This window comes from Anser anser, assembly GCF_964211835.1.
Source record: "Anser anser genome assembly, chromosome: 7".
Taxonomy (NCBI): domain Eukaryota; kingdom Metazoa; phylum Chordata; class Aves; order Anseriformes; family Anatidae; genus Anser; species Anser anser.
Genome location: NC_139727.1, coordinates 25,020,824 through 25,046,834, shown reverse-complemented (window position 1 = coordinate 25,046,834; position 26,011 = coordinate 25,020,824). Strand labels below are relative to the sequence as shown.

General features: G+C 40.0%; 1 protein-coding gene across 12 annotated transcripts in view; it reads left to right on the top strand.

The window, feature by feature from the left end:
• EXOC6 (exocyst complex component 6) overlaps positions 1 to 26,011 on the top strand; it is a 92,961-nt gene that overhangs the window by 311 nt on the left and 66,639 nt on the right. For 5 of the 12 annotated variants that reach the window (XM_083844724.1, XM_083844727.1, XM_083844730.1 and 2 more), the window contains exons 2-5: positions 18,759 to 18,930; positions 20,244 to 20,291; positions 20,398 to 20,488; positions 21,373 to 21,418. In XM_083844724.1, coding sequence (XP_083700850.1) covers positions 18,759 to 18,930; positions 20,244 to 20,291; positions 20,398 to 20,488; positions 21,373 to 21,418 — 357 coding nt within the window. Of the gene's footprint in view, positions 1 to 735; positions 1,958 to 18,758; positions 18,931 to 20,243; positions 20,292 to 20,397; positions 20,489 to 21,372; positions 21,419 to 26,011 lie in introns of those variants that run through there. The other 7 variants (XR_014586958.1, XM_083844733.1, XM_083844732.1 and 4 more) reach the window with 5 other exon arrangements.

Here is a 26,011-nt window from a genome sequence, read left to right as displayed (position 1 = left end):
ATTCTTTCAGTCAGCCTGATATATCAGCAACTTTGTTATCCTGACACTGAAATCTACAGGACAGTGGAATTTAATTTCGGTGTTATTGTCTCTAAATGAAAAAATACAAAACAAGGGCATCTATGCAAGTCTTTACTGGGACAAAGCTTTCGTCTACAGAAGGCTGGCTGTGGGTTCTCTATAAAGAAAAAAATTACCCTTAAACATGAAAATGAGGGGAAAAAATCACTTTTTTTGTAAGCATTTTTTTAACAGCTACATTTAAAAAGAATTAATTGCTTCTTATTCTTAATTTGTAATAAATGTGACTTTCTTTTCAATCACTCAAGATACTACTTAGAGTGAAGCTTTACTATTGATGTTTGTAAATATCTGAAGATTTTAATTTTTTTTCTTTTACAGCTTATGGAAACGATCTAATTAAAAAGTGATTGATTAAATCAATAAAAAGTGCAACTGAAAAAAAATATTTTGCATATTCATTCCTACAAAAAAGTAACATATAAAAGATTATGATGTAATGTGCCTAAGTATGTTGTTAGTAGCTGTAGATGAGTTTTTAAAATAGCCTGCCTGGGACTGTAGGCATCAGGTTGCAGTGACTATCAGGCTAAAGAAAGAAAGTTTAATTTACCCTGGAAAAAAATGTTTCAGTCTATTACTTAAGTAATTTGATGACTGAAAAAAAAAAAAGGGGGGGGGTTATTACAGCATTTGAGTGATTTCTTGGAGGAAATACTACTGCAGTGGTAGCCTGTGGGATTTTTCCTGTTTTCTTTCTGCAGCACACACTTTGTAGGCACTTGTCTGTATTTTGAATACTTGTTTTAGTAGGTGTCATCAATAAATTCATCTGAATCAACATTGCACATGTTAAAACCACGTGCACAGACGAGATGTACACAGCCTCCAGTGCCTTTTGTTAACTAGCATCCAGGTGTAGTCGCACCAGGGCAGGGGGTATGATGAGTTTGATTACAGTAATTGAAAAGGTGGCAAACAGCATTCGGGCTGGCTGGTGTCTAGACTTAGATCCACTCGAGGCTGTGAACGGTTGTCAGTTTCTCACTGGCAAAGCAGCCATATATCACCCTGGAGTTTTACACTTCGGGCCTATTTCTTTCAGTTGGCTTCCCGCTTGCGTGCAGTTAAATTTGCCCAGAAAGCAGGTGTATCCTGTCTCCTGAGCATGCAAAACCCAAGGACTCGCTCATCTTCGGCCACAAACCGCAAAGTGCATAATTTAAATAGAAGATGAGCTATTCCCACTTCATTGAAAAACGAGGCTTTATTGTACACGTGCCCAAGGACACCAGACAGCAGCCGTACCAACGCAGGAAACGATGTGCCAGCCCCTAGCGAAGCAGAACAGCGAGTGAAAGGCAGCAAGGCGCTGCACCAGAAGCGCACTCAGGGGAGCATTGAAAGCTCAGAGGCCCAAAGGAGTAAATAATGAAATAAACCAACTCCCGAGAAACAGACCATAACTAGCCCACAGGGAAAAAAAGGCCTTTCTTGAGCCCGCAAGGCTTCATCTCTAGCACCCCAGCACAGCGAGGGCAGCTCCTGGCGAGGCAGAGCCCTTAGGCAGGTCCCTCCGTGAGGGGCTGCGGCGGGGCGGAGGTCTGAGCCGCGCAGCACCGCCGGGCGAGCCCAGGGGACTGGGGGGCTCTGCCAGGCTCCGAGGGCGCCCTCGGCAGAGCCCTTCCCCTGACGAGGGCTGCGGGACACCGAGGAACCGTGCCGGGTGTCGGGGAGCAGGAGGCGGGTCGCGGCTGCCGGTGCCCCCCGCCGGGCTTCGCGGCCGCCTCCGCCCTCGGTCCCTCCCCAGCGCCTCCCGCAGCGGCGCGGCCGGCGGGTCCCTCCCATCCAAGATGGCGGACAGCCTCCCCGAGCATGATCGGATCCTGCAGGAGATCGAGAGCACCGACACGGCCTGCGTGGGACCCACCCTGAGGTGAGGGGCGGCGGGAGCCGCGGCAACGCCGCCGGCCGAGGGCCCTCAGCTCGCCCCACACCGCCCGGCGAGCCACGGCCCGGCCCGGCGCGGCCCGGCTCTGACAGCTCCTCCCCAGAGACCCCGCGGGGCCGCCCGCAGCGCCTCCGCCGAGAGCGGCGGCTCAGGACGAGGGGGCCGCGGCACGGGCAGGGAGCGGCGCTGGGGCGGCCGCGGGCGGCCCCGGGCGGGCTGCGCTGACAGGAGGGCGGCGGGCAGGGCCGAGGCGGCCGCCGTGCCCCCGCCCCCGGCCGGTGTCTCCGGCAGGGGCTGGGGCTGGGGCGGCCCCGCTGTGGGCTGGGGGCTCCCGGGGCAGGGAGGTGCGGGGCGCTCCTCCGTGTGCGGGTCTGCGCTGGGAGCCGGGTCGAGCCCTCGGTTTGGGTGGTGGCTGTGTTGTAGCGAGGCGCCTCTGTCTGTGTGCAGCCCTTTCTAATTCGGTGCAGACGGAAACCGCCGCCTGAAATCTGCCACCCTGGACAGTTTCCGCGTCCTGGGGATTTGACAGCGTCCAGAGCGCTTTCCGAGTGCCGCGACCTCGATGGCTTGTCCCTTTTCGATGCCACACTGGCAAATGGTGTGGGATGCGCGTCGAGGTTTTAGAGGTTTAGCTCTGTCCTGTGGTGAGAGAAGCTCGCCGGTGCCAGGCCTGGAGGGAGTGAAGCAGGGTATGGGGAAGGTGTAGGGGCACAGGGGTTTTCACCCCACAGCTGCTCTGGCAGCCCGCTGGTCAGAGCCCTCTGAAATGAAAGAGCCCGGACACCAGCCAAACAAGGAAGAGATGGCTGCAAGTTTACACATTATCTCTTTGGAAAGATATGGAGATCTTGTGCGCAGGGAACTGGAAAAAGCGGTTTGTGGTGTCAGCGTGCGCAGGGCGGAGAGCACACGTTGCTGATTCTCCCTGGAGAGCGTGTACTGGAGAGTGCAGGAGAGGGCAGACATGGGGTGGGAGGCTGAGGAAACCTTTGTGGAGAACTTACGGAAGGAAAATGTCCATTGCCCATGAAACGGGTCATTTTGCGCCTCACAGTGAATGATGTTGTGGCCTGTCTGCAGTGGTTCCTCCAGCAATGAGGGGTCCAGGGGAGTTTGCGGCCAGGGAACTGATGCGGGGCCGGGGCTAATCAGCCCCTGGGTAGCCCAGCTGGGGAGCGTGGTGGAGCAGCCCAGACATCACCAGAGATGCTCTGGTCTCCCCTTACTGTTCCTTCAACGCAGCCAGTACAGGGGGTGCACGTGGGGCACTGAAGCTGTGCGTCACATGGAGCTGTCTGTGAGCTCAGGCTGAGAGACAGCAGCTGAGATGTTCTCAGACTTGAGTTGGCCCTGGAGGCAATCTAGCCATGTTTGAGCTAACAAGCCCAGGCACACTGAAGCTGATGTCTGCAAAAAAAACCCACACCAAAACAAAAAAAACTTAGCAACAAAACATTAAATGTAATTGCAGCTTCACTACAATCTCCGATACAGAGCTTATATCAGATGTGCTATATGTCCTTATGCAAAGGACATACAGAGAATCGGGCTGAACAGTGGAAGAAGGCACATTCGGGAACCACAAGCATGGATAGGGGAGAGACATGAAATGGGGAAGGGACGATATGAATCTCTTATTTTGTGTTATGCATCTAAAATATTGTTCAAGTTTATTTAGATCTGTGATTTTTTAACATGCTCCTGTTCTTCCTGTTTACTTATATATACATATAATATGTGCATAGAGATATAAATATACCTTGTTGTCTTACTGGCTTTTCAGAAATGTAGCTTTGCATTGGTGACTTTCAGAATTTTTAGAAAAGTGCACATTGGTCTGATTTAGCAGCTAGTGCTTATTTACAAACCCATAAATCAAGCTAAAGAACATTTACATCTGGCTGAGTGTTTTGAAAGAAGTCCAGCTGACATCACAGAAATATTCTGCTTTTTTATAGAAAGAGAAATGTTTAAAATCAAAACTGTCTGTCTGTTCAGCTGTTTGTTAAAATTTGTGAGTTGCTGTGTGAAACTGAAAAGTCTGAAATCTCAAATCTAATTTCAAGATCTATTTCAATAAACAAAAGCTTGAACATAAAATAGAGCATTATTTTCTGCACAAGATACAGCTTTTACTTGTTAAACAATATAAACCAGAGAAATGAGTTTAGTAATTCCACGTGCAGTTGCCTAAGCCTACCACATCAAGCGATCCATTGATTTCCAGTCATGGAATTCATTCATACCAGTTGTGTCACGTAATGACTGAAGTTACGTTCGTTTCATTGTATGAAATGGAACATTTTAGTAATCTTTGGTCTGTAATGCTGGGAGAATATTTATAGCATTGTGACATGAAATGGAGCACCAACATACATTGTAAAATAGCAGAACAAAAGAGGTGAGCACTTTGGATAAGCAGCGTGAGGTAATACTTAATGCTGAAGATCATAGGATGTGCAAGATCTGACTTATCCTGAATTGTTCCTATTGCAATCTTAATATCCTCCTAATGCTTTACAAGGAAGTGTAATTTTTTTTTTTTTTTTTGTGGGCCATATGTGGGTTCCATGGAAACGTGCTTCTGCTCCTATTTTTCTTCAGTGTTTTGTTTGATAGCTTGGTGTAGATGTCTCTGCTGGTGTAGCGTTTCCTGTCCTGCTGGAACAGCAGCAGCACTTGTGCGTAGCGTATTGATGTATCTATTGCTGAGGGTATTTTATGTGTTACTGACAGATAAGGAACATTGATCCTGCAGGTGATTTATAGTACTGAGATGCACCCATGTACAGGAATGGGAAACACAGGTCCTTCACAGAAGGAGCAAAGGGACAGCTGGGAGGGCTGGGATTACTTACTATTTAGGAGCGTTAGCTCCTAAAAATTGTGCAACTTTCTTAAATATCAAATGCAGAGATTGTATTTGATTTTTACTTATTTTAAGGATTAAGTGGATGAACTTACAGCTTTCAAATTGCTGGTACTTAACTTGCATCTCTAAATATAGTGGCGCACACAGAGTCCTTACAAATGAGATGTAAATCAACTGTACAACATACTTTTCATTAAATAGGTAAACTGTGTATATAGCAGGCCAGGATTTTTTTTTTCCTCCCGCAGACCCTGTGACTGTTTTATCAACATCTTAACATCTTTCTAGCTTTAATGGCTAACTAAACATGGTTAATGACAACACCTGTTAAAGGCTTGTCACTCTCACATTTTTATATAATGTGTTAATATCTTATAATTCATTTCTTATACATACTGTTGGGCTTTGCAAAACCAGGAAGAGAAGAGATGTCAGTGAATATTCGATCTTTACAAAGGAAAAGGTGAAAAACACGGTGAAAAGCAATATCCCTATTCCCCTCAAAAAAATATCAAAAAGTTAATAACAAAAAAGTTTCAGGCCCTTATTGAACTTCATAGAAATACATATTAAAATTTCTTGAATACTCTGTTGGATGTGCCAGGGTAACTAATAAGATAAATTCTATTCAGAAGAAAATAACTGACCTTATCTGCTGGTTAGTGATATGTAGGTCCACAAAGGTCAAACAGAGAAGAAGATGCTGTTCCAGCAATGTCCTGATGTACTGTACTGAAGAGTCTTTTTCAGCTTGTGGTAATGTGTAATATTTCAAAGTCCTTTTCTAAAACCTGTATGAATTAACGCTTAAACTCTAGCTTGGCAATGTCTAGCATAAGCAGAGAGCAGGCTTATTTTTTCATCTTGTGACCTTCACGTCACTGAGTTTGTGGTGTTTAGGGAGCCCCATGTACAGCCTGTCAAGGGAATACCTCCAGACCTGCAATCAATAGGCTAAACAACTAATGCAAAAGTAAAATAAAATAAAAATTAAAAATTACAGGGGAATCAGTGATGGGAATTTTGTAGATAAGATGAAGTTGGTAAGGAGGTGCTATGTCATTGCTATATGGGATGTAAGCAGGATGTTCTCTGTGGCTTTCACCCATAATTGCAGCTCAGAAGTACTCCTCCTAAGTCAGTGTAAAAATGCTTGCAAGTGACTTTTCTCTCGCCCTCTTCCTGAAATCCATCATCACAAAGCTGTTGCCTCAGTAGGTATTCTCAGTTGCTGTAAATTGTGCTGACCATGAAACTTCTTGACTGAGTTATTGGGGGGCTTTGAAGGAAGACGTTGCCGGCATGTTATCTGAGGCTCCAGGCACGGCGCTGACACAGCCGTTACATTGCTGCTTTTCTGCCTGGTGCTGCAAGAGGCTGTGGCGACCGTCCACAGACGTAGCGCTGCCTTGCTCTGATAAAGGCAATGGAGCTGCCTAGCTGCAAAGCAAAATCACTTCTGCTGGTGCTGCCTTTTTTTTTTTTTTTTTTTTTGTTATATATATATATATGGGTTGAACAGAGTTTGGTAGAATGTAGATTTCTTGTGAGCTTCGTAAAAGAATATGGGTGGAGTGTTAGAAGCCATTGATGAAAAAAATTACTCATCCTGAACTTCTGTTTTTGTTTTGCAGGAAAGCTAAAGCAAAAAAAAAGCATGCTCCAGTAAGGCAGTCAGACATCATTCGAGGAATAAATCGAGAAAGCAAGAGTAAAGTGGTGCAAGCAAGACTGTTTAGTCTTTCCTTGATCAAGATTTCTAAGAAAATTTAGAGGTAGAAATATGGAGAGAAACTAATTCTGCTGCTTTTACTAAGTTATGGTACACAGTGCAATTGCAGACACTTTGCCCAGACTGGGGTCTGTAATTTGTATTTCAGAGGTGTTACTTTATCCATTGAGGGGCCTGTCCAAAGCCAAGTAAATGAAGTGCCTAAATACTTTCTAGAGTGTGACAGGATGCTCTGAAGCCTCAACATGATTTACTGAGAGTGTACATGATTTACTGGTAGGTATAGTTTTGTTATGTGACTGTGTGTCTTTAGCAGTACAGTTAGCAGTAGCATGGACAGTATGAATGATATTTCTAAATGTGGGAAGACAGAACAACATCAGCACAGTCGCAGGCTGGGGAATATTTTTTCTGAGTGCTTGCCTACGGACTGCTGGGATTTGTGATGTGGTTATCCAGTGGCAAAATGTGGTTGCCCTCATTTTTGCCTTGTGGTCATATTTGTCAGGTATGATTATCTAAAGGCATTTTTCCGTGTCCTCATAATTTTGTTTTTGGACTATGAAGCAGCAATTCACATCTGTTCTTTGCCAATAGTTTAGTCTTCTTTTAAAGGCAGAACAAACGTATTGGTGGATGATCTCTGTATCCTTTGTTTTGAAACAGAACTTAAGTGGTTTAATTATATATTTCAATTTCAAATAATATGATAATTAATATTTTAGAATATTATAAGATATTTTTATGGTTCAAAAGTCACTCTGTAACTTTGTTAATAGTCCGTCTTCAAATTGTGCTGAGTTTTCTGGTTAATTTGTTTCATTCCTCTTCAGAATGAAGTTATGCAGTAGCCCAAAGGAACTAGCAATTCCTTCTGTGTCAGCTGTGGGTATTTCTGAATCAGGTCGTAGGATGTTCTCTGATGTATATGTATACATCGATTTATCTTTATTATAATAGCTATCTTGTATGTTGCAACTGGGTGCTATAGAGCAAGGAGAATAGCCTGCTCATTGAGAACAGTGTATCCTGAAAAACTGGTGGCTTGCTTGTAGCCTGTCTGTTGCAGGTTTTGTCACTTGGTGCAGGATTTGATGATATTCCAAATATTCAAATTGAAAGGCAAGAGTCAGATAAAACCACTGTCTATGTGAACAAGTCTATCGCTGTGTATATTTTTATAAAGGAACAATACATATTTTTTTATCACTAGCCCACTATTTAGAGTCAAAACAGCATGAGAATACTGTATGCTGTAGGCTAATTAATTTGGCATTTATTTATTCAGTGGCAGTACTGCATTTTTTAATTTAATTTTATTTTTTTTCTGTAAGCTAGCCTGATATTTCAGAAATTCTTCAGATTTGCCACTGGTGGCAAAAAAAGATCTTAGAAGAAGGTGAGGATTCGCTTCCATTGTTGTAAGTTTCGGCACAGTACTTCACTTTTTACGAAGGCTGAAACTGTTTGTGGGTAATATCTGCCGTGCGTTGCATTGCATTTTTCCAAAAATCTTTAGGGTTGGTGCTGATTAAGTCTGTCATGAAAAATGTCTGCAAGTCAGGCTATCTTGATCTTTTTAAATGTTTATGCATCAGCTTCTGACTCATTTCTTGCAGTGGTTTCCAAATGGACAACTGCCAAATGAAGCTTTAACCTAACTAGTAACCTGTTTGGAGAATACTTCTGACATAGCTCTCTACAATTTCATGAGTGTTACCAAAGAGCTTGAAATTGTTCCCTTGTTTAGGAGACATGTTTCAAAATACATGAAAGCTTTTAAAATAAAGGCATCATCTACTGAGAGATCCAGAATGGTGTACTTACTAGGCGGTTGATGTAGTTTGTATCATTGTGTTGCATCTAAATGTAACCTTCCCATCATACAAATGGCTTACGTTCAGGAAAGCCAACTGTTATTCTTGTAGTTTCTTCATATTCCTCAAGCCTTTTGTCCCAGATTTTAGACCTGTATTATGCATAGGAAATGCATTAATTTTACGTCCTGCACAAATGTCAGTCATGTGGGTACTTTCCTGCATTTTTTTTTTCCCCAGAAGCCAGTGGCATACGCTGTACCCTAGCTTTCTGAGTGCATTTCTGAACCATTGATCTGTGACTTTGCAGTTTCCTCAATACAGATGTCTACCTGAGGAGTGCTAGCATAATTCAATTAAACATAAGCCTATTTTTGACCATTTTCACTTAGAAGTTAGAGCAACTGCAGTTAAGCGAGTTTGGTCATGTTGTGTTTTATGGATTATACTACTAAAAGAAGTTCGTAAAAATCTGTGAGGACTGGTCTTTCTTAAATAATGCCAGGGGTAGATTTGCAAATAGGAAACTATTTCTATGGGCTGTAGTAAAATATTCAGTGCTAACTTGTTCAAAAACATCAAGCTAGTTTTGCATCAGCATCAAGCAATCAAATTAGATTTTATCTTACTTAAGGGCTTGCTATGGCTAGTTAAAAAACCCAGCTGTTGCCAGTCTTTCTGGCTATTATCTGACGGTGGATGAAATGCCCAAGCCTAATCCCTGTCACCACAGACCTTGGTAAAACAATGACATCATGTTCAATTTGATGTTCATCTTCAGGTGTTCATCTCAGCAACGCATCTTTTCTTCATCTTGTCCACGTCTGCTAAGGAATTGCTTGTATGCCTGGCCAGTTGTGTCCTGTACGGGAAGGAGTTAATGATCTGTTCTGGAAGCTGGCTGTGCCTCAGCCTTTGCCAGTCATACCAAACTGACAGGGAACTTAATCGCTGATGGAGGTGTTAAGAAGGAAAGAAGCAGATTTTGGAGTGCATCAGCGCTTGTGGGAAGACTTGGGTTTGACGCAGAGGACCTAAAAGATGTCTTTGAACAGTTCTGTACTGGGAGCCTGCAGAGAGGGCAAGGACAGGGACTTTTCATTTCTTTTTTCCCCTGTTCATAGCATCAGATTTTAAGAAGGGTGTTCAGCTCTAAAACTGAGTGGGATTTTCGCTGTCTCAGAGAAAGTAATTTACTTGCAAAACTACAAGTGAGTGTAATTCTTGGAATTGTCCCATGAATCAGAGCAATACAAAACTAAGAATGCATATGCTGTAGTACATATATCTAGGGGGATACTCTTGGGCCACATCAACTTCAAAAAGAAGTGTTTGCACTTTCAAGTATCACATACTTGAATATTAATACACTCTATTCTCCTTTCTGTTACAGAACATGGATGTTTCTGTTGGTAGCAGCTGTCTCTGGGACTTTCACAGTTTGCCAACTTCCTTATGCTCAGGGTGCCTTTGAACTACCTCTACCCCACTGATATCAGCGAGGCAGTGTTTTCTTTTCAGTTTTGTTTTAGGTTAATTTCAACCTGAAGTTAACATAGTTATTATACATTGTGTTTGTTTTGTTTTATAACCTTAAGGAATTGTAAGCAGGAAGCCAATATGCACTCCCTCCTTTTGAAATGTGTCATCAGTGAGTTGTCAGTGCCATCAAAGGAATGGACAGTTTTTTCTGCCATTTAGTCTGTTTATCAAGCAGCTGGAGTATTGGAGTAAATTAACAAATACTAGTACAAGTCAGTTAACACATGCTTTTACTTGCTACTCAACAGAGAGAAACTGTTAGTTTTAGTTGGGCTTTTGAATTAAACTGAGACTTCTTAAAAGTCATTTTCCATTTTCTTCGGTGATCCTGGGAGACAAGAATATATAGTACAAACTGGATTTGTATGAGAAGAAATCATTTTATGTTTATAGAAAGAATGCAGCCTTAGAGAGTTACCTGGTTTTGTCTGTACTGAAAATAATACATTCTTAACCCATTTGTGTGTAAAACTTCAATTATTGGATATTTCATTAAATCTGAAACTTCTTGATTCCTAAAATAATATATTTACATCTGTGTGGTGTTGGTATACAAAGCAAATTAAAATAAATAACCTAGACATCTTAGTTATGTCCGTGGGCCTTTGTTACCTTAAATGTTCTGTTGAACCTTCATATATCTCATGAGGGCTGTACAGAAACAATTGGTATGTATTTGTCTTGAAGGTTATGTCTAAAGTGTCCCAGATAAAGAAAGCAGATTAGCTATAGATTGTAATAGATGGCTAACTATTTTTGGACCATACAGAATAGAAGTCTGATCAGATCTTCAAAAACAACTTAGAAGTTCAAATTTTCATTTCTAGATGAATCTCCGTTTGCTCCTAAAATGGAACAATTTATGTTACATACTGGGGAAATAAGAAGGGAAAATAAGAATATTGCTTTATGGACTTGAGTTGCCTGTTTTATTTTCTATGAAATAGCATTGGTTCCACCTATGTCTGCTGTATTCGTTTAGGCACATGAAACAGATGGCCAGACTTGGCATTTTGTTATGTGTCAATAGCTGTTACCAAAGTGAGTGGGGCTGGCACTTTCTTTGCTGTTTTTTAATCTACTATTACAGCACAAATTTGGAAAAAAAATAGTACAGCACTTGTTTTTCAGTTTCTTGCTTCATACATCAGTAAGTAGCACAAAGGCTTAGCAGGAAGAGGCATCTCCTTGGTCAGCAGTGTAAAAACAGGAAGGAGGAAGTCTATTGCAAATCTGGGTTTGCTGATTATCAGTTCATGTTTCACTGCAGAGGATGTCCATTAACAGCCATCAGCGTGCTACATTGCTTATCCAGAATGAACAATGACTGCTGTAGTGTTGCTACTACAGAATATGGACCCTGGTTATAGGAAGTAATGTTAACTAACAAACTGTACTCAGCCCTTTCCTGCTCATAGAAACAGGATACTATTAGTGAGAACAATTCACAGAAACTGCACATACAGGAAAACCAGGCAAGTAAAGCATACCAGCTAAACTAAGATTAATAAAATCTTTTCTCTGATTAGGCCATAGCTTTGGTTGTGCGTTGTTCTGGCACGTAACATGATCTTTTAAATAGAGTGGTGAGAGGTAGTTATAAATAAGGATGGCAGAACTGGACCCTAGGTAGTGTCTGGCATAGAAAGTCTGCTTAGGTTTTAAGAAATGTGCTTATTACCATAACTCTAGTTGAATTACAGGAAACACCTGGACATTATTTTATAAAGCTTTTTAAGGGTGTATGCAACAACCTATATGAAATTACTCCATGGAAAAATCCATACAAAGTTTGCAGTTTGTGTAAACAGAAAATATCTTTGTATATTGCAGGACAAAGGAAAATTCTGCAGTGTTTCCTGTGAAATTGCAGCTTAAATTGAATATGTGATACAATATCGTGCTTAGGGATGCCATGGTTAGAGTCAAAATGACAGTTCTATTCTAAGGGCAGAATCTTAATTTGCATGGTCAGTTTTTTGCACTTTCATAGATTCCACTGAACTCATCATGCAAATTTGACTTTAAGTATTATTATATATCTTTATTCAATTTCTCTCTTTCTCATCTACTTGAATGCCTCTTGCAATGTGTATGTGGGAGTTAGTTGGGAACTTATCTGGCCTCCATTCAAAATTAGCTTTGGTAGCAAGATACTAATTCTAAAAGCATGATTTTTCACGAGCACAGTTTGTTCATTTGAGGGCTGTTTTTTTTTTTTTTTTTTTTTGGTGTGTGACTTGGTGTAACTACTCACTTTGATCGGTTCAAAATTTATTTTTCCCCTACACTTGTAAGTCTGAAGCTCTACAAATGAACATTTTTCTGTTGCATCCTTTGCAGTTCTAGAAGTTGCATGATTATGTTCCCTGTCAAACGTGTATGCCTGTTGTGCAGATGTGTGTAATTCCCACTATTGTCACAGCAGTCACGGGGATGTAGCACCTACTTAATGGTTATCAGTACACAGAAAGGAATGTGTGTATATGGTTTTTAATTGCTTCATGTGTCTTGTGTAATCAGGAAATGAAAGACTTTGTGGCAATGCAGGCAGGGGTGGGGAACCTGCAATTCTTCCCAGAAATGGGACAGGACGGGATGGGCTGGGGGGTGTGAAAATGGTGGAAGGAGGCATGGTCGTCGGTGAGGGGCTGCTGCCTTCTGAGCCGTCCTACTGTCCCTGCCGGGGAGGGAACTTCAGTCACATCTTTCTCTGCTTAAGCCCTGCTCCTCATGTTTAACCCAACTTTATGAATTATTTTCAGTTGGCATCCTCACCACCATAAAAATGAATGGTACAGAAATGGAGTGCAGAAAACTTGGTGTTTGGAGAAACGGACCTGTTGTTTTTTCTGTGCTGCTAACTGCTGGCCTGGGTATTTCAGCTTGCAATGATGGATGGAGAAGTGAGCATCACGCTTCTGTCGGCGTGGGCTGGTTGTAGGGTCAAAATAAGAACTGAAAATATTTGAGAGTCCCAGTGCATTTTATACTTGAGCACTTGTAATGAGTGCAGATGTGTTTCGGCCTTCGGTTTGCTCCCAGAGCTCTGTTGCCCATCAAACTCATCCATACATTTTCATAGTCTATAATGTGTCCTGTAAAAAGATAGGTGGGATTTTCTCTCTTTTCTGACATCTGTTTTTGCTATTATTTAAATAAACCATCTCTTTTGAGAATCTTTGCTGCCGTTAGAGCATGTTATTATAAATAATTTCATTACTACGAAGAGAATTGTGCACTCGAAAAACTTCCGGTAATGCTGCATAAGCTCAAAGATCTTTCTCCTGACTATAGGTTATAATTAAAAATCAAATCATTATCTATTTAAAGCAAACCAACCAACCAACAAACAAAAAAACCCACAAAACTTGAAGAAATAATGCTTTTTTTTTAAAAAAATTTTGTAACCCAAGGTGGATGTTGTTTGTCTAGTAGACTGTGTTAATAATGATTTTTCGTAGACAATTATTTACCACCAACCAGGAAATCACATTGTCTTCTGAATCATGATTTGCTTATGAATGACTGGAACTTCTTTTCAGTGTTTTTTTTTGTTTGTTTGTTTGTTTTTTGGTTAGCTTGTTTTTCCTTTTCAAGCTCATTTTTGCCTGAAGACTGAGTAGCGGAGCAGTTCTGGCTACCATTTTAAAGTTTTTAATTGCTGTAGATGTAAAGGACAAAACTACTTAAGTTCTCATTCTGACTACTCTTGCAATTCACTCTTGCAAGCTGAACTCCTACCAGGTAGATGACAGTGGAAGGTTCAGGTTTCAGATTATCTTCATTTTCTAGTAGAAAGATGGCGTAGATATGAAGACTGACGGTGAGGCGTGAAGAGGAAATTAGGCGTAGTGGCTGAACTCTCAGAAATACTTTTAATCTCCTCTCCTTTTACACTTACTAGTCTATTTGCCTACCTTTCCACTAGCTCAGTCAATGTATTAAATTAATTACGATTTTTCTTTGGCCTCTAGCTTTCTTTTTTTTCCCCCGCATTAGTGACATGCTGACCTTCTTTTAATCCACCTTGCAGTTGGGCATTTAATGGCTCGCATTCTGGCTGCCTCCACAGAAATGATCTATATGCATCTATAGCCGAGATGGGTTTTTGAAGCTGTTCTGTAACCATCTGTGAAGAGATCTGTGATAGCAGCTCAGAGTGACAACGCATATGATGGAAATTGTCATTATAATGGAACAGATAATATGAGGATTATTTATTATAAAGGGTCAGGTGGAATTCATGGCAGGTTGGATTTTATAGTTCTTTGCTGAATTTTAGCTCTCTGGAGATTGGCCTTTTTGCTTACTCAGCAGATGGTATTTTTGTGTGGAATGGTGCCCTCTGGTGTTGCTGTAGATTTTTTGCAGGTAAACAAAAAAAATTAATGAAAGACGTACTAAATTACATATTTTTCATAGTGTGCTTCAGTTTGAAAATAAAATTAAGTTGTTGTTTTATGGTTATTATTAAGGTGTCCAGTAACCTTGTTTGATTTTCTTTAATAGTAAATGGTTGCATATCTGATTTTTTTCCATCATTTATTTATTGAGACCTGCGTTCAAATATGTTTATGCTCATCTTTATCCCTTCAGTCCAGCTGGTAAGAAAAGACCAGGGCAAAAATAACCCTTTGGCAATAACATGGAGTCAGTGAGGGAGAGATATCTTTCTCCCTCTTTGCGTATTTTTTTAATCTTTGTGAGCATTGAACTATTAAAGTAAGCTTTAGTACTGCACTGTACTAAGCTCTACCTAGATATAATATTTAAAACCAAATTTTGTTAAGCTGCTTTCCAGATCTGTCTTTCCCTGGTTTATTATTCTTTTTTTTCTTTTTTTTTTCATCTTTTGAGTACTTTCTGCAGTATCTTGTATTTACCTGTAGCAAAATAGATATGACTCATATTGTCCAGTTGTTGGGATGAGTCAGAAATAATCTCTGTCTATAGACAGAGTTCTGGGAACAAATAACCTGCTACACTCATTAACAGAGGAATATCCTTCGCCTCTGCTTGTGCTCTTCCTGGGTGCCCAGCTTGCCCCATCTGTTGAGAGTGAGGGTAGCACCTGCCCCGTCCTGACAGCTTGCGCATTGCCCAAATTCACACGGTGATTTCTCTGCTTGAGAGTTGAACAGAAAAGCACAGAATTATTATTAGGATTGCTTGTGGTGCCATAATTTTCAAATAATTATTCAAAGTAGGTAATTATTTAGGTAAATCTAGGTCATTTTTGAAACGTGTGCAGAAAATAAACTTCAGGAGCAAAAATGAACCACACTGTAGTAGGGGTGACATTACCTAACGGGTAAGTCAGGCACACATTCCTCAGTTCTATTTCCAGTTTTGAGAAAAAGTGTAATTTCTGTCCATGGTCAGAGGTGGCATGGCTCTCTCAAGTACGTGTATACTTCTTAAACACCGCTGCTTTAGGTCAGACTTCTTTATAAGCCTCTGAAGTAGCATGTGTATAGTGTCCTAAGAGTGCAGAGTACTGAGAAAGTTAGGGAGCGTTTTAATTCGTTTTCTTACTTCTCATGGATATCAGGGAGTTGTGACACAAAGTGTGGATTTCTTCTAAATACTATGATTTATTTCTTTAAAAGTAGGTGATTCTCAGGGTTTTTTTTCCCTTGTGTGCTGAAGAGAGTTGATTTGTTACTGTTCCCACAAGGTGGAGCTCTTTACATATGGAATTAATATGGAATTTATACCATTAATGAATCTTAAGGGGCTCCATCAAACTATTGGCTTAGATCACAGATTATCATTTAGATCATAATTTTGTTAGTATCCTTCCAGTAAGCAGTATCATGTGGAACATAAAATAGTAACCCTTATTTTAATAAGGTAGGGTAATCTTGTGGTTAAGGCAGTGTATTGATATTGTTTCCTGACTTTAAACACTTGCTCACTGTATGGTTTTGAATCAAATATTGTGATAATACCCCTGACCTTTTATTTATTAACGTTATGCACTGCAGCTGCTGGATACCGAAAAGTCACCAGGCAATAAGTCCAAAAAGACAGCACATTGCTGCCACCACAAGCAGAAACTTTGCTGATACAAACCCAGCTGCGGAGTTCCCCTTCCTCCATCTTTTTACTGTCTTGTTCTCGTTTTAGGTATATTTAATCTACTGTGTTTTGCTGTTTTCACTTACAAATATGTTGAAGAGTGTGAGTACACAGTGCTAGAGAGAAGTCCCCTATTTTTGTGCTAATGATACCTCTTTTTTGCCCTTTTTTTTTTTTTGAGAACACTGGAAAGAGACCTAAACTTTGAGACTCCTCCTGCTCTTAAAAGGCTTAAGGCAGCAGTAATAAATAGAGCTTTTTGCTTGTTCCGCTTTAGCACATTCCGGGGTAGGTCATGCATGCACAGTATCTGTGAGGGCACTATCTGATGCCTCCGGTCCTCTTAGTCTTTTTATTTCTTCTCCAGAAATGGTGCTCTGCAGGCAGGCAGATGTCCCTCTCTGCCCACCCTGCAGGTTTCAACGCCTCTCACCCTTTTCTTGCAGAGACAGAGCAAAGCTCACGTAACCAGCTCGTGCTGTTTTGGAGCACTCCAGCACCACTTGTTGAACCTTTTCCTCACCCCTTTCCCATATCTTTAGAGGCGATGCAGTCCACGTGTCTCCCCCCATTTCTCCAGAGGCAAAACATCAGCTTGCCCAGTGAGGGCTCACCCACTGCCATGCGTCTCGCAGCTTTCTCCCCCCGCCAGGCTGCTGCCTCCCTCCAGCCGGCAGCAGGCCGCAGGTGCGGGTCACTTCCATCTTCCAGCCCAGCCCTTCGCACCGCGGCCGCCCCGGGCAGCCGTGAGGTGTTCCTGTCGGGCAGCCTGCCAGGAACCTCGGGGAGCGAGGCTGGCTGTCACACTTTTGCTCCTTCCAGCTGTCATTTCAAACTGCAGCAGTGGAAAGGGTGAGGGGCATTTTTTTTTTTTTCCCTTTGTGATTCATTTCATGGGTCAACAACTTTGGATTTTCCGCTGGTGCTCTTAGGAGGAAAGAACCTGCCTTCTTTTCCTATCAGAAGCAAAGGAGGATAATCCTCGCAGCTTTTAGGGATTGATTTATCAGACAAACAGGAATATTTTATTGTGTGGATTTTACTCTGAGAAAATATTTAGAGCAAGCAGGCTCTCAGAAGCTGGCTTTCTTCCTTCACCACGTGAGACAGCATATTGCCTTTCTTATTTCTCTAACTTCAATTGCATCTCTCAATATATTGCTCAAGGTCAAAAGGAACTAAAAAAGCGTCAAGAATCTAGTTACAGTCTCTTTTCAGTCTTCCTTGAAAGGTCAAGTTCTTCCCAGCCACTCAGCTATGGGTTTGTTGAACCAGGTGGTGATGACCCCAGACCTTGGTGGAGCCCAGCTGTCTCGTTAGAAAAGAGGATCTTGACTGTGTTAAGTCATACTTCTGCAAGAAGACCAGGAGGGAGGTCCTTTCCCTCTCCTTGAGAGTTTTAGAGGCTTTTGCTTAGTTTTGCCTGGTTCTTGAATTTCATACTGAAGTCTCCCACAAGCAGCAGTGAGACCATTGGAACTTCAGCCTTTTTTTCCCGTTTTATTCCCTAATATTACTATTTATTTATTTATTTTAAATGGCTTTGCCTTAGACATTTGTGGAGAAATCTTTGCAATTATGGAGAGAAAATAAAGGTTAAAAAAAAAAAGGCAATTTTGAGGTTTTCAATCTCCTGTTTTTTGTTTTGTTTTGAATTCCTCACTTCCTTAGGAGGCTTCATACCTTTGATTTCCAGGGTAGCAGATTAGGATTATGGTTAAAGTTAGGGGTTAGTGTGAGTGTTTAGGTTGGTGCTTGTGTTAGGGTTAGGATTAGGGTTAGGAGTTAGTGTTTGAGTTAGCATTTGGTTCGGGTTAGGGATATGGTTTGGTGTTCAGGTTCAATTGTATTAGGGTTCCTTCTTGGGGAAGGTATAGGGTTAGGGGTTGCGGTTAGGCAATGCAGCTCTCTGTAATACCCCTTTTTTGCTTCTTCTACTAAGTCTAAAGCTTTTAATTGCCCACAGTCGTCTTTGCTCATTCTCATGCTTGAACATTTTTCCATGCAGCTTTCTATTTCTGATGGAGCTCAACAAGCTACACTGGTAACTTCTGGAGTCATATTTCCCACTTGAGGTTTCTACATTTAGCACTCAACCAATTAGTAAAATAAACCAAAAGACATAATTTTAGCCATTCCTGAAAGTTAGATCCCATATAGGTAGCAGCCCTAGGCTGCATATCGTGATTTTGCCTTAGGACATGTTTTGAGGGGGCTGGAGGATGGGAGGGGAACAGGGTGGCCGGGCATCTGGCCCCAGCAGCACACTGCTTGGGTCACGCTGTCTGCGAGCACCCAACGCTGGCGCTGCTGGATAACTGCTGTTAGGAGTACTAGAAAAGCAAATTTGCATGTTTGCACTTTTTTATACTTAGGAAATAGTGGAGTTTGATGGAAAAGTGATCCATGCTATTTGAGGTGATCAGAGAAACCGAATCTTTTGTACCCGTATTTGAGCATTAGGGCATAAACAACAGACCAGTGAGGCTCAGGTCAACCATGATGTAACTGGTTAAGCACCTGGATTAATGCCATAAGGGCTGGGTTCAGTTCTCAGTTTTGCACTATCTGTTTGTTTTAATGCTGATTTTGGTGGAGTGCATCACAAATGATGGTACCATAACAACAAGTTTGCATGCTTTTGTTTATTTTAGAGGTAATTCAATAAAGATTCTTGCATACTACATTTAACTGGTGGGTAGGAAAATAAACTCTGATTTTCTTATTTGTATTTAACAGGTCTGTATATGATGACCAGCCAAATGCACATCAGAGGTTTATGGAAAAACTAGACACCTGCATACGTAACCATGACAGGGAGATAGAAAAGATGTGCAATTTTCACCATCAGGGCTTTGTGGATGCTATTACAGAACTTCTTAAAGTTAGGGCTGATGCAGAAAAATTAAAGGTAAGGAACTAGTTTTTCAGAGTTTCATATCATTGTCTTTAAATTCAAGGAAAAGGGACTTGACTTTTCTACTGAAGAGTAGTATTTTCCTGACTATCACATACACCCTGACATTTGCAACAGTTTTGTTTGTTTTTAAAGTGGATTACTTAGGACTTGTGGCAAGGACTGTGTTGTCTGATCCAGTAATACATTTATAAAGCTGAATATGTTATTAGGTCCAATTCTGTTTTGTTTTTTTTATGTATGTTTTCAGAACATGTTACCAAAATTATTTTTGCCATTTCGTAAAGGCTTTCTCACATGGTAAAGAACAACAAATGCTAAAGTATTGGCAAAACCCGTATTTCTTGTGTAGGTCCAATTTTTTTAATCATGCGTTTATATGTCCGACCTTAGAAGGATTCAAATCTTGATTAGAAAAATAAGAATGCTGCAATTATTCATGAAAAATAAATTTTATTTACTCTGGAAATGAGTAAGAGAGTAGGTGGAGTTAGCAGTTTTCTTTAGAAATGAGAACTAAGATTTACTCACAAATCAGAATGGAGGATAGTGAATTATGAGATCCGTCCCTTTTAGCTCTCTTTACACTTTTGAGAGCAAAATATGCACACCAGACAGAATGAGCATAGTTCATCAGAGGTTATGATTAGAAGAGCATTATATAAAGGATATTCAGATAACAAGAGACCAAATACAGCGTCAATGAGGTCATTGAGCATCTTTGTTCAGAAATTAATGAGATTTTTAATAAACTAGAATGTGCTTCCTTATTATGATGACCTAATGAGTCACTTACTATGTGGGAAAATCTGAGGTCGAGCTTTGCCTGCACCTGCAGCATTAAAATGTTGCTGTGGTTTGGAGATTTCCACGTTTGATGTTAATCAACCACCCAGTGTTTGCATTCAGCAAAGTATGAATGTTTAATTACCATAAAATGCAATCACCATTTCTTACAGACAATGAATGGCCCATAGAGCTCATTGAGGTTATCAAAAAGGGACCAGTGGTCAATTGGGTCAATGATTTGAATTGTTTGACAGACCTACAGAAACAAGGAAAGTTCAAAAATCCCAAGTAAATTTGAGAAGTTTGCCACAGAATCTGTTAGAAAGAACTGTCATAAGTAATTGAAGTTAACAAAAGCCCTTTGCGATCAAAAGTTCAAGTTCAAGCTGTAGAGTTAATTTGAATTTGCATTTCTTTGTTCTAAGTTTCTCATGAAGCATGATCTGATTACAAGGGTGAGCAGTCACATCAGGGCAATATATGCATATTTGTCTAACAAAGGTGAAATTATTTTTAAGGTCCAAGTTACTGATACCAACCGAAGGCTTCAGGATGCTGGGAAAGAGGTGAGAAAATGGTGCTTCCTATATGGGCATTATGAATATTTGTAGCAAATTAAGTTTATTTGCATAATTTCATTGTAATTTTCTTTTAAAAAAACAACACTCCAAGGTGATAGCCCAAACGGAGGAAATCATCCGATGTAGAGTTCAACAACGGAATATTACAACAGTCGTGGAAAAACTACAGTTGTGTCTTCCAGGTGAGTGCCAGATAGCTGAATATGATGGCAAAAAGTAAGTCACAATAGCCAAAATGCAAAAGAATTTTATTTTTAAGTTGTGTTCTTGTAACATCCAGTTTAGCAGAAGGATTGCTGGGTTTTAGAAAGCTGTCTGCATGTAGATTCCGCAACTTTACAGTGTTTGACATAGGGTAATTATGTCACTTTGTGAGAAGACGTTGAGAGAGAGATAAACGATGCAAACAATGTAGCCACATACAACTTTAAATGCAGTCATACTTTTAATATAAACAATAAATTTGTTGCTTAATTTTTTTTACTGTTTGAATTCTATGAAAAATACTGATGATTCCATTTGAACATCTTTTAGCTGTGTCATTGCAATCTTAATTTTAATAAAGCCTAAGGGCTCTGAAAAGTGTTTTAGAAAGGTGATATTGTAGGATTACACAAGCTCTATATTGTTTGTAATGTTAGCGTAAAACAGATTTGAGAACTTTTCTTCATAAAGTCTTGTTGTTGACTTGTTATGATTACAGTAGATGGTAGTGTTGCCATTTAACGAAGACAGGACATAGACTTGTAATGCATATAAAGTTATGGTGCATAATAAGTGAACAAATGATCAAAGTGTAGTGTCTACTATTCTGTTTAATCTTAATTGTTTTTTCATTTAAAAGCTGTTAAGAGGTTGACGCTTTTTTTCTTTGCCTTAGCTGCTTTCTACAATCTTTTTTTTTTTTTGCTAGTTTTACTACATTTCTGTCGTAGTAGGAATCGACTAAGGCAAATTTAGCGTATCCTTTTCTGTGGTTTATTTTGTCCTTTACAGTATATGTTGCATTTTTTATTAACTAAAGCCACAATAAGATCCATGGGTTAATCTGCTTGTTTTTATGCAGTGCTGGAAATGTACAGCAAATTAAAAGAACAGATGAATGTAAAAAGGTGAGTGAATTTATTTTTCTTAGAAAAATACAACTTTTGTAAATAAACTGGTAGATTAGCAAAAACTAGTGCGGACAAGTAAATTGTCTAAGTCCTGTAGTGTGGTACGTAGTCTTTTTTTTTTTTATAATATCTTGTCCGTGTTTCAGGAATGTCAATACAAGTGAACAAATGTTATACTAAATATAAAGACTTCTGGGAGCTTAACGATTGCCATGAAACATAATGTTTAGTTAAATAAGCATTAAGTGCAATGAAAATGGGTTTATAAAATGTGAAGTAGAAGGTATTTTTTTAATACTTGAAACAGTTTAAAATGCAAGAATACCACAACTGTTAGGGAGTAAAGATCTTTGCATTAATAAATTAATACAAAGTATTAAAGTGTACATTAATATCTGCATAATTTATCACAATATATTAAATCAAAATTATAATCCAAGAAAAAAGGACGTTTTACTCCATATATCTTTCTTCAGATCTGTCTGATATCTCTGTGCTAGGCTTTTGTGTATGTAGGACTATGAGAATAAGTGCAGAAAGTGTTGTGTTTTTTCATCTGTGTTGAAAAGAAAATAAAAAGCAAACATAATCAAAACCATAATGAAAAATAAAATTCTATAATAAAAATAAAATTCTATTATAATGTTTTTTTGACTGGTACCCCACCAGTTGCTCCTTCCTCTGTTGTCGTCTTTTTCCGTTTTCTCCGAGCTCCACTCGCTGCAGCTGTAACCCCAGGATTCCCAGTTCTCTCTCCACAGCTGCTTGGCTGCCCCTGCCTCCCTGCAGCTGTCATCCTGTCCCACAGGGCCACTGCTGCCACCTTGTACCTCATGCACGCCCACCCCAGGAATACCGCTTCTTCTTTTTCTGCTTTCTACAGAATCATTGCTACCTTGTCCCTTGGTGCGCTTCACGCGGCCTCAGTCACACTGATTGCTTTCTCTTCCCTGCTGGATTTGCGGTCATTGTCATTGCCTCTGTGTGCTCCTGGCACCGCTGCAGGGAGCTCCTGCTAACAACTCTGTCTGGACCTGTCTCCATTTAGAACAATCTGTGCATAGTCAGATGTATGCAGTGTAATCTGGAAGTACTTTTTGACTGTGTGTCTGGATTTCTGTGGTCTCGATAGGCAACACCTCTTGTCATACTGCTGGACACCTGAATATCCTAAACAGTTGCCTCTGTGTATGAGTAAATCATCTGTAAAGCCTCTGTGCAGACATGTCCAAAATGGATCAGATCTACACACCAGATTAATCAGCAGCACTGTAGCAAATCTGATGCATCTTTGTCATCGATGTACGTGCTACGTGACACTTGTACACACATGCTGTCTGGGAGTGTTTCTCCAGAAATATGAGTGCTTTGAGGAGAACCTGATGCTATGGCACTTGCTGTATCACATTACAATCAAAACCTGCTGGGTAGGACCCAGTCTGGGAGATCTCATTAGCTTGACTACTATACACAAGTTCTTCTGAGCAAAGCACTGTCTTGACATTTGCTTGAAGTAGCTGGCAGCATGTCATTGCAGTGATTTTTGGAGCAGCTCAGCAAAAGGATGTAAACAGTCCAGTGCCCCTGCTAGTATGCTCGGAGAATGTACTGCAGGGTGTGCTGCCTGAGCTGCACCACTTCCTGCTGCCTTGTGCAAGGTGGTCTGCAGAATGCGCTGCTTCTTGCACGTTGAAAATTTGGAAACACTAGGGTCAAGGTCTACATTCTACCATTCCCCTGATCTGTCAGGCAAAATAAACAGCATTCTGGCTTTAAAATTTTGAGGGAAATGATAATTCCTAACATCATTGTGGAGAGATCACTTCAGTGAGATAATATGGCAGATGGCTTTTAACGTTTTCACTCTACGTTTACAAAATAGTTTTGTAGTTAGAGTTCACTGATGGTTGATGGGCTTTCTGAAAAAGCATCAGTATTCTTTAAAACTAAATTTCCATTATTTAAAAGATTCATTCATAATTTTCCTGGGGAAGGAGTTGCTAGACAGGAAATCTTAAATGTTGCAAGCCAAATAATGATGTACTGAATTGAGGGATTTGGACATGTCCTTGTCATATCATAAAAAGATCTAAGGGAAAGGGGAGATACCATAGCTTTGATGTACCATACCTTGAAATCACATGAAGTACAGACGGTTTAGACTCTGCTGCAGGCTACTGCTCCAGCTCAGATATATCTCATTAGCTACACTATGGTTACTACTTTGCCTGTGACTTACAATTCTCTATAATACAGCCTATAGGTGGATATTTCATAGAACTTGCAATTAATTCAAATGATAATTTCCTTGTGGCTTACCAGGCAACAAATCCAAATTGTGAGTGTGTCCTGGTCTTTATCACTAAGTGGTTCAGCAGTGACAAGGACATGCAGAGCATCAGTGCTAATGCTCATAGCTGATGTGTACAGGTACAAGGAATTTTAAAACTGACCTTCCTAAGTTTTGCTGTGAGGCTTTCTTGGAAGAGTCAGAGATATGAGCATTCACAAAGCCTGTCGTAACAAAATGATAGGAGTGTTTATTTTGGACAAAGATAATTTTGCACATAAGCCTTCACTAAGTTTTGTGAATGCAGCAAAGCATTCATTGGCTTAAAAAAAAAGGAGGGGGGGGGGAAGACCTCTTTTCTTTTGAGTTTGTTTGAGCCTTTTAGAATATAATTTCATTATTCCATTGTCTTTAAATCTTGCACTATGAGTCACACTAGCCTTTCTAATATTTGAAAAGAGGGAAGAAGAAAGTGTGGATGTTCTATATTACGGGGAATAGTTGTTTTACGATAAAAATTGGAATTCCATTTATTTTTTCCGTGATGGCCACCTCTTAAGATAATGTGGGATTTGGGGTCTGGAACACATTCTGCTTTATGCAGACAGAATGAAGTTTTACTGAGGAGTCCAAAAAGTCATCGAATGGTAGCAACTTCTGGTCACTACCAACATGGGCTATGTTTGAACTGATGACCTAGAGGTGAAAGGCTCTGTATCCTATTTATCTGTTTCCTGAGTCATGCATAACACAAGTTGACAAGAACTATAGTTGTGAGAGAAAATAACTGAGGAATCTGCTCTAAACAGACACAGTTGGCTGGAAAGATTTATGGAGGGTTTAAAGTCTTAGAGAAGGAAGCACAAGGGAGAGGCGTGGTTTCTCCACTGCTCTTCAGAACACCTAGTGGACTTCCTTTAGTTTTAAGTCAGAGATAAGATCGTTACATGTTTCATATAGCTCTGTTGGCATGGCCTGTGTGTTTGGGTTTTGATATGTTTCGCTGGAAAGAGCTCCCAGCTGCCTCAAGTGATTGTGGATGACCAGTCTAATTGGAGTCATTAAAACTGGTGTTTTTGCAAAAATTCTTTCACAGTAAGTATTACTAAAAACAACAAACAAACAAATAAACACCCCCAACATAAAATGAAAATAATTAAATGATTAAATCTGCAAAGGTTGTTGCTGAATCTTCTTCAGTCTATTCTGGGAAGGACTAAAGAAAGACTATGGTCTTTCAGACTGAGCTTTTTGCCCTGAAAAACTCGGGTTTATTTTCTGACCTTGCTATACCTTCTTCTGAACTGTGGAAAAGACAGTTATTTAGTCTTTTAGGTTACTAAGGCTCACTAAGAGAGTCATGCAACCTTTCTCTGCATAAACATTCCATGCATTCAAATAAATGTTAAGACATGGAGAATACAAATAGGGAAACTTCATAGTTTGTATAACTTGGTTCTCATATCTGTATGAGAAGGGTAGATAGAGCAGATAAAAAGTGATGCCAATTTGATTTTCTGCATTGTTTTAGAATGATGTCAAAATGAAGCACTGGACTTTACCAACTGCATATCAATACTTCCTAGTGGCATCCTGCTTTTGGCAACCCCCTTCCCCAAAACAAAACAAAACAATAACTACAATAACAACAACAAAAGAAGCACCCTAAAAATAGGCATTTGTTACTGTGCTGATAGCTGCTTTCTTTCTCACCATCTCCACAACATTATTTGTTTGATAATTTCTATTTTAAAGAATGGACACCTACCACATCATTATGGATAAAAAAGGTATTCCATAGAACTTGTTTTTTTTTTGTCACACAGGAACTGTTCCATATCATTTTCAGAAATACTGAACTTTTGACTCACTATCCAGAAGTTTCAGAATAGTGGTGCCTTGATCTTCTCATTTGCTAGTCCTTTGGGCAACTGTTAACGTTAGTATGCTGGAGAACCTTAAAAATCAGGTGTTGAATTATAAAGACAACTATAAGACAACTAGAAATAAAAAAAAAGTTTTTTGTGTAGTGAAAGGTAACATATTTTCAATTGCATTTTCAATGTGTGAATTTGACTCTTCTTTTATTATTGAAAAATTCTAATCAACTCCCTTACATTTATTTTGTTTTGATAGAGAACAAAAAATTTTGAGTGTTTAATCAATGGAAATGTAATAAGAGGGATATATAGTATTTGACTCCGAATGAAGCACACAATTCAGATAATGTTTTTTTCTTAGTAAATTCTTTCTGTTTCTTAATAAAATTAAAATGAGAATTTCAAGATTATCTCTTTTTT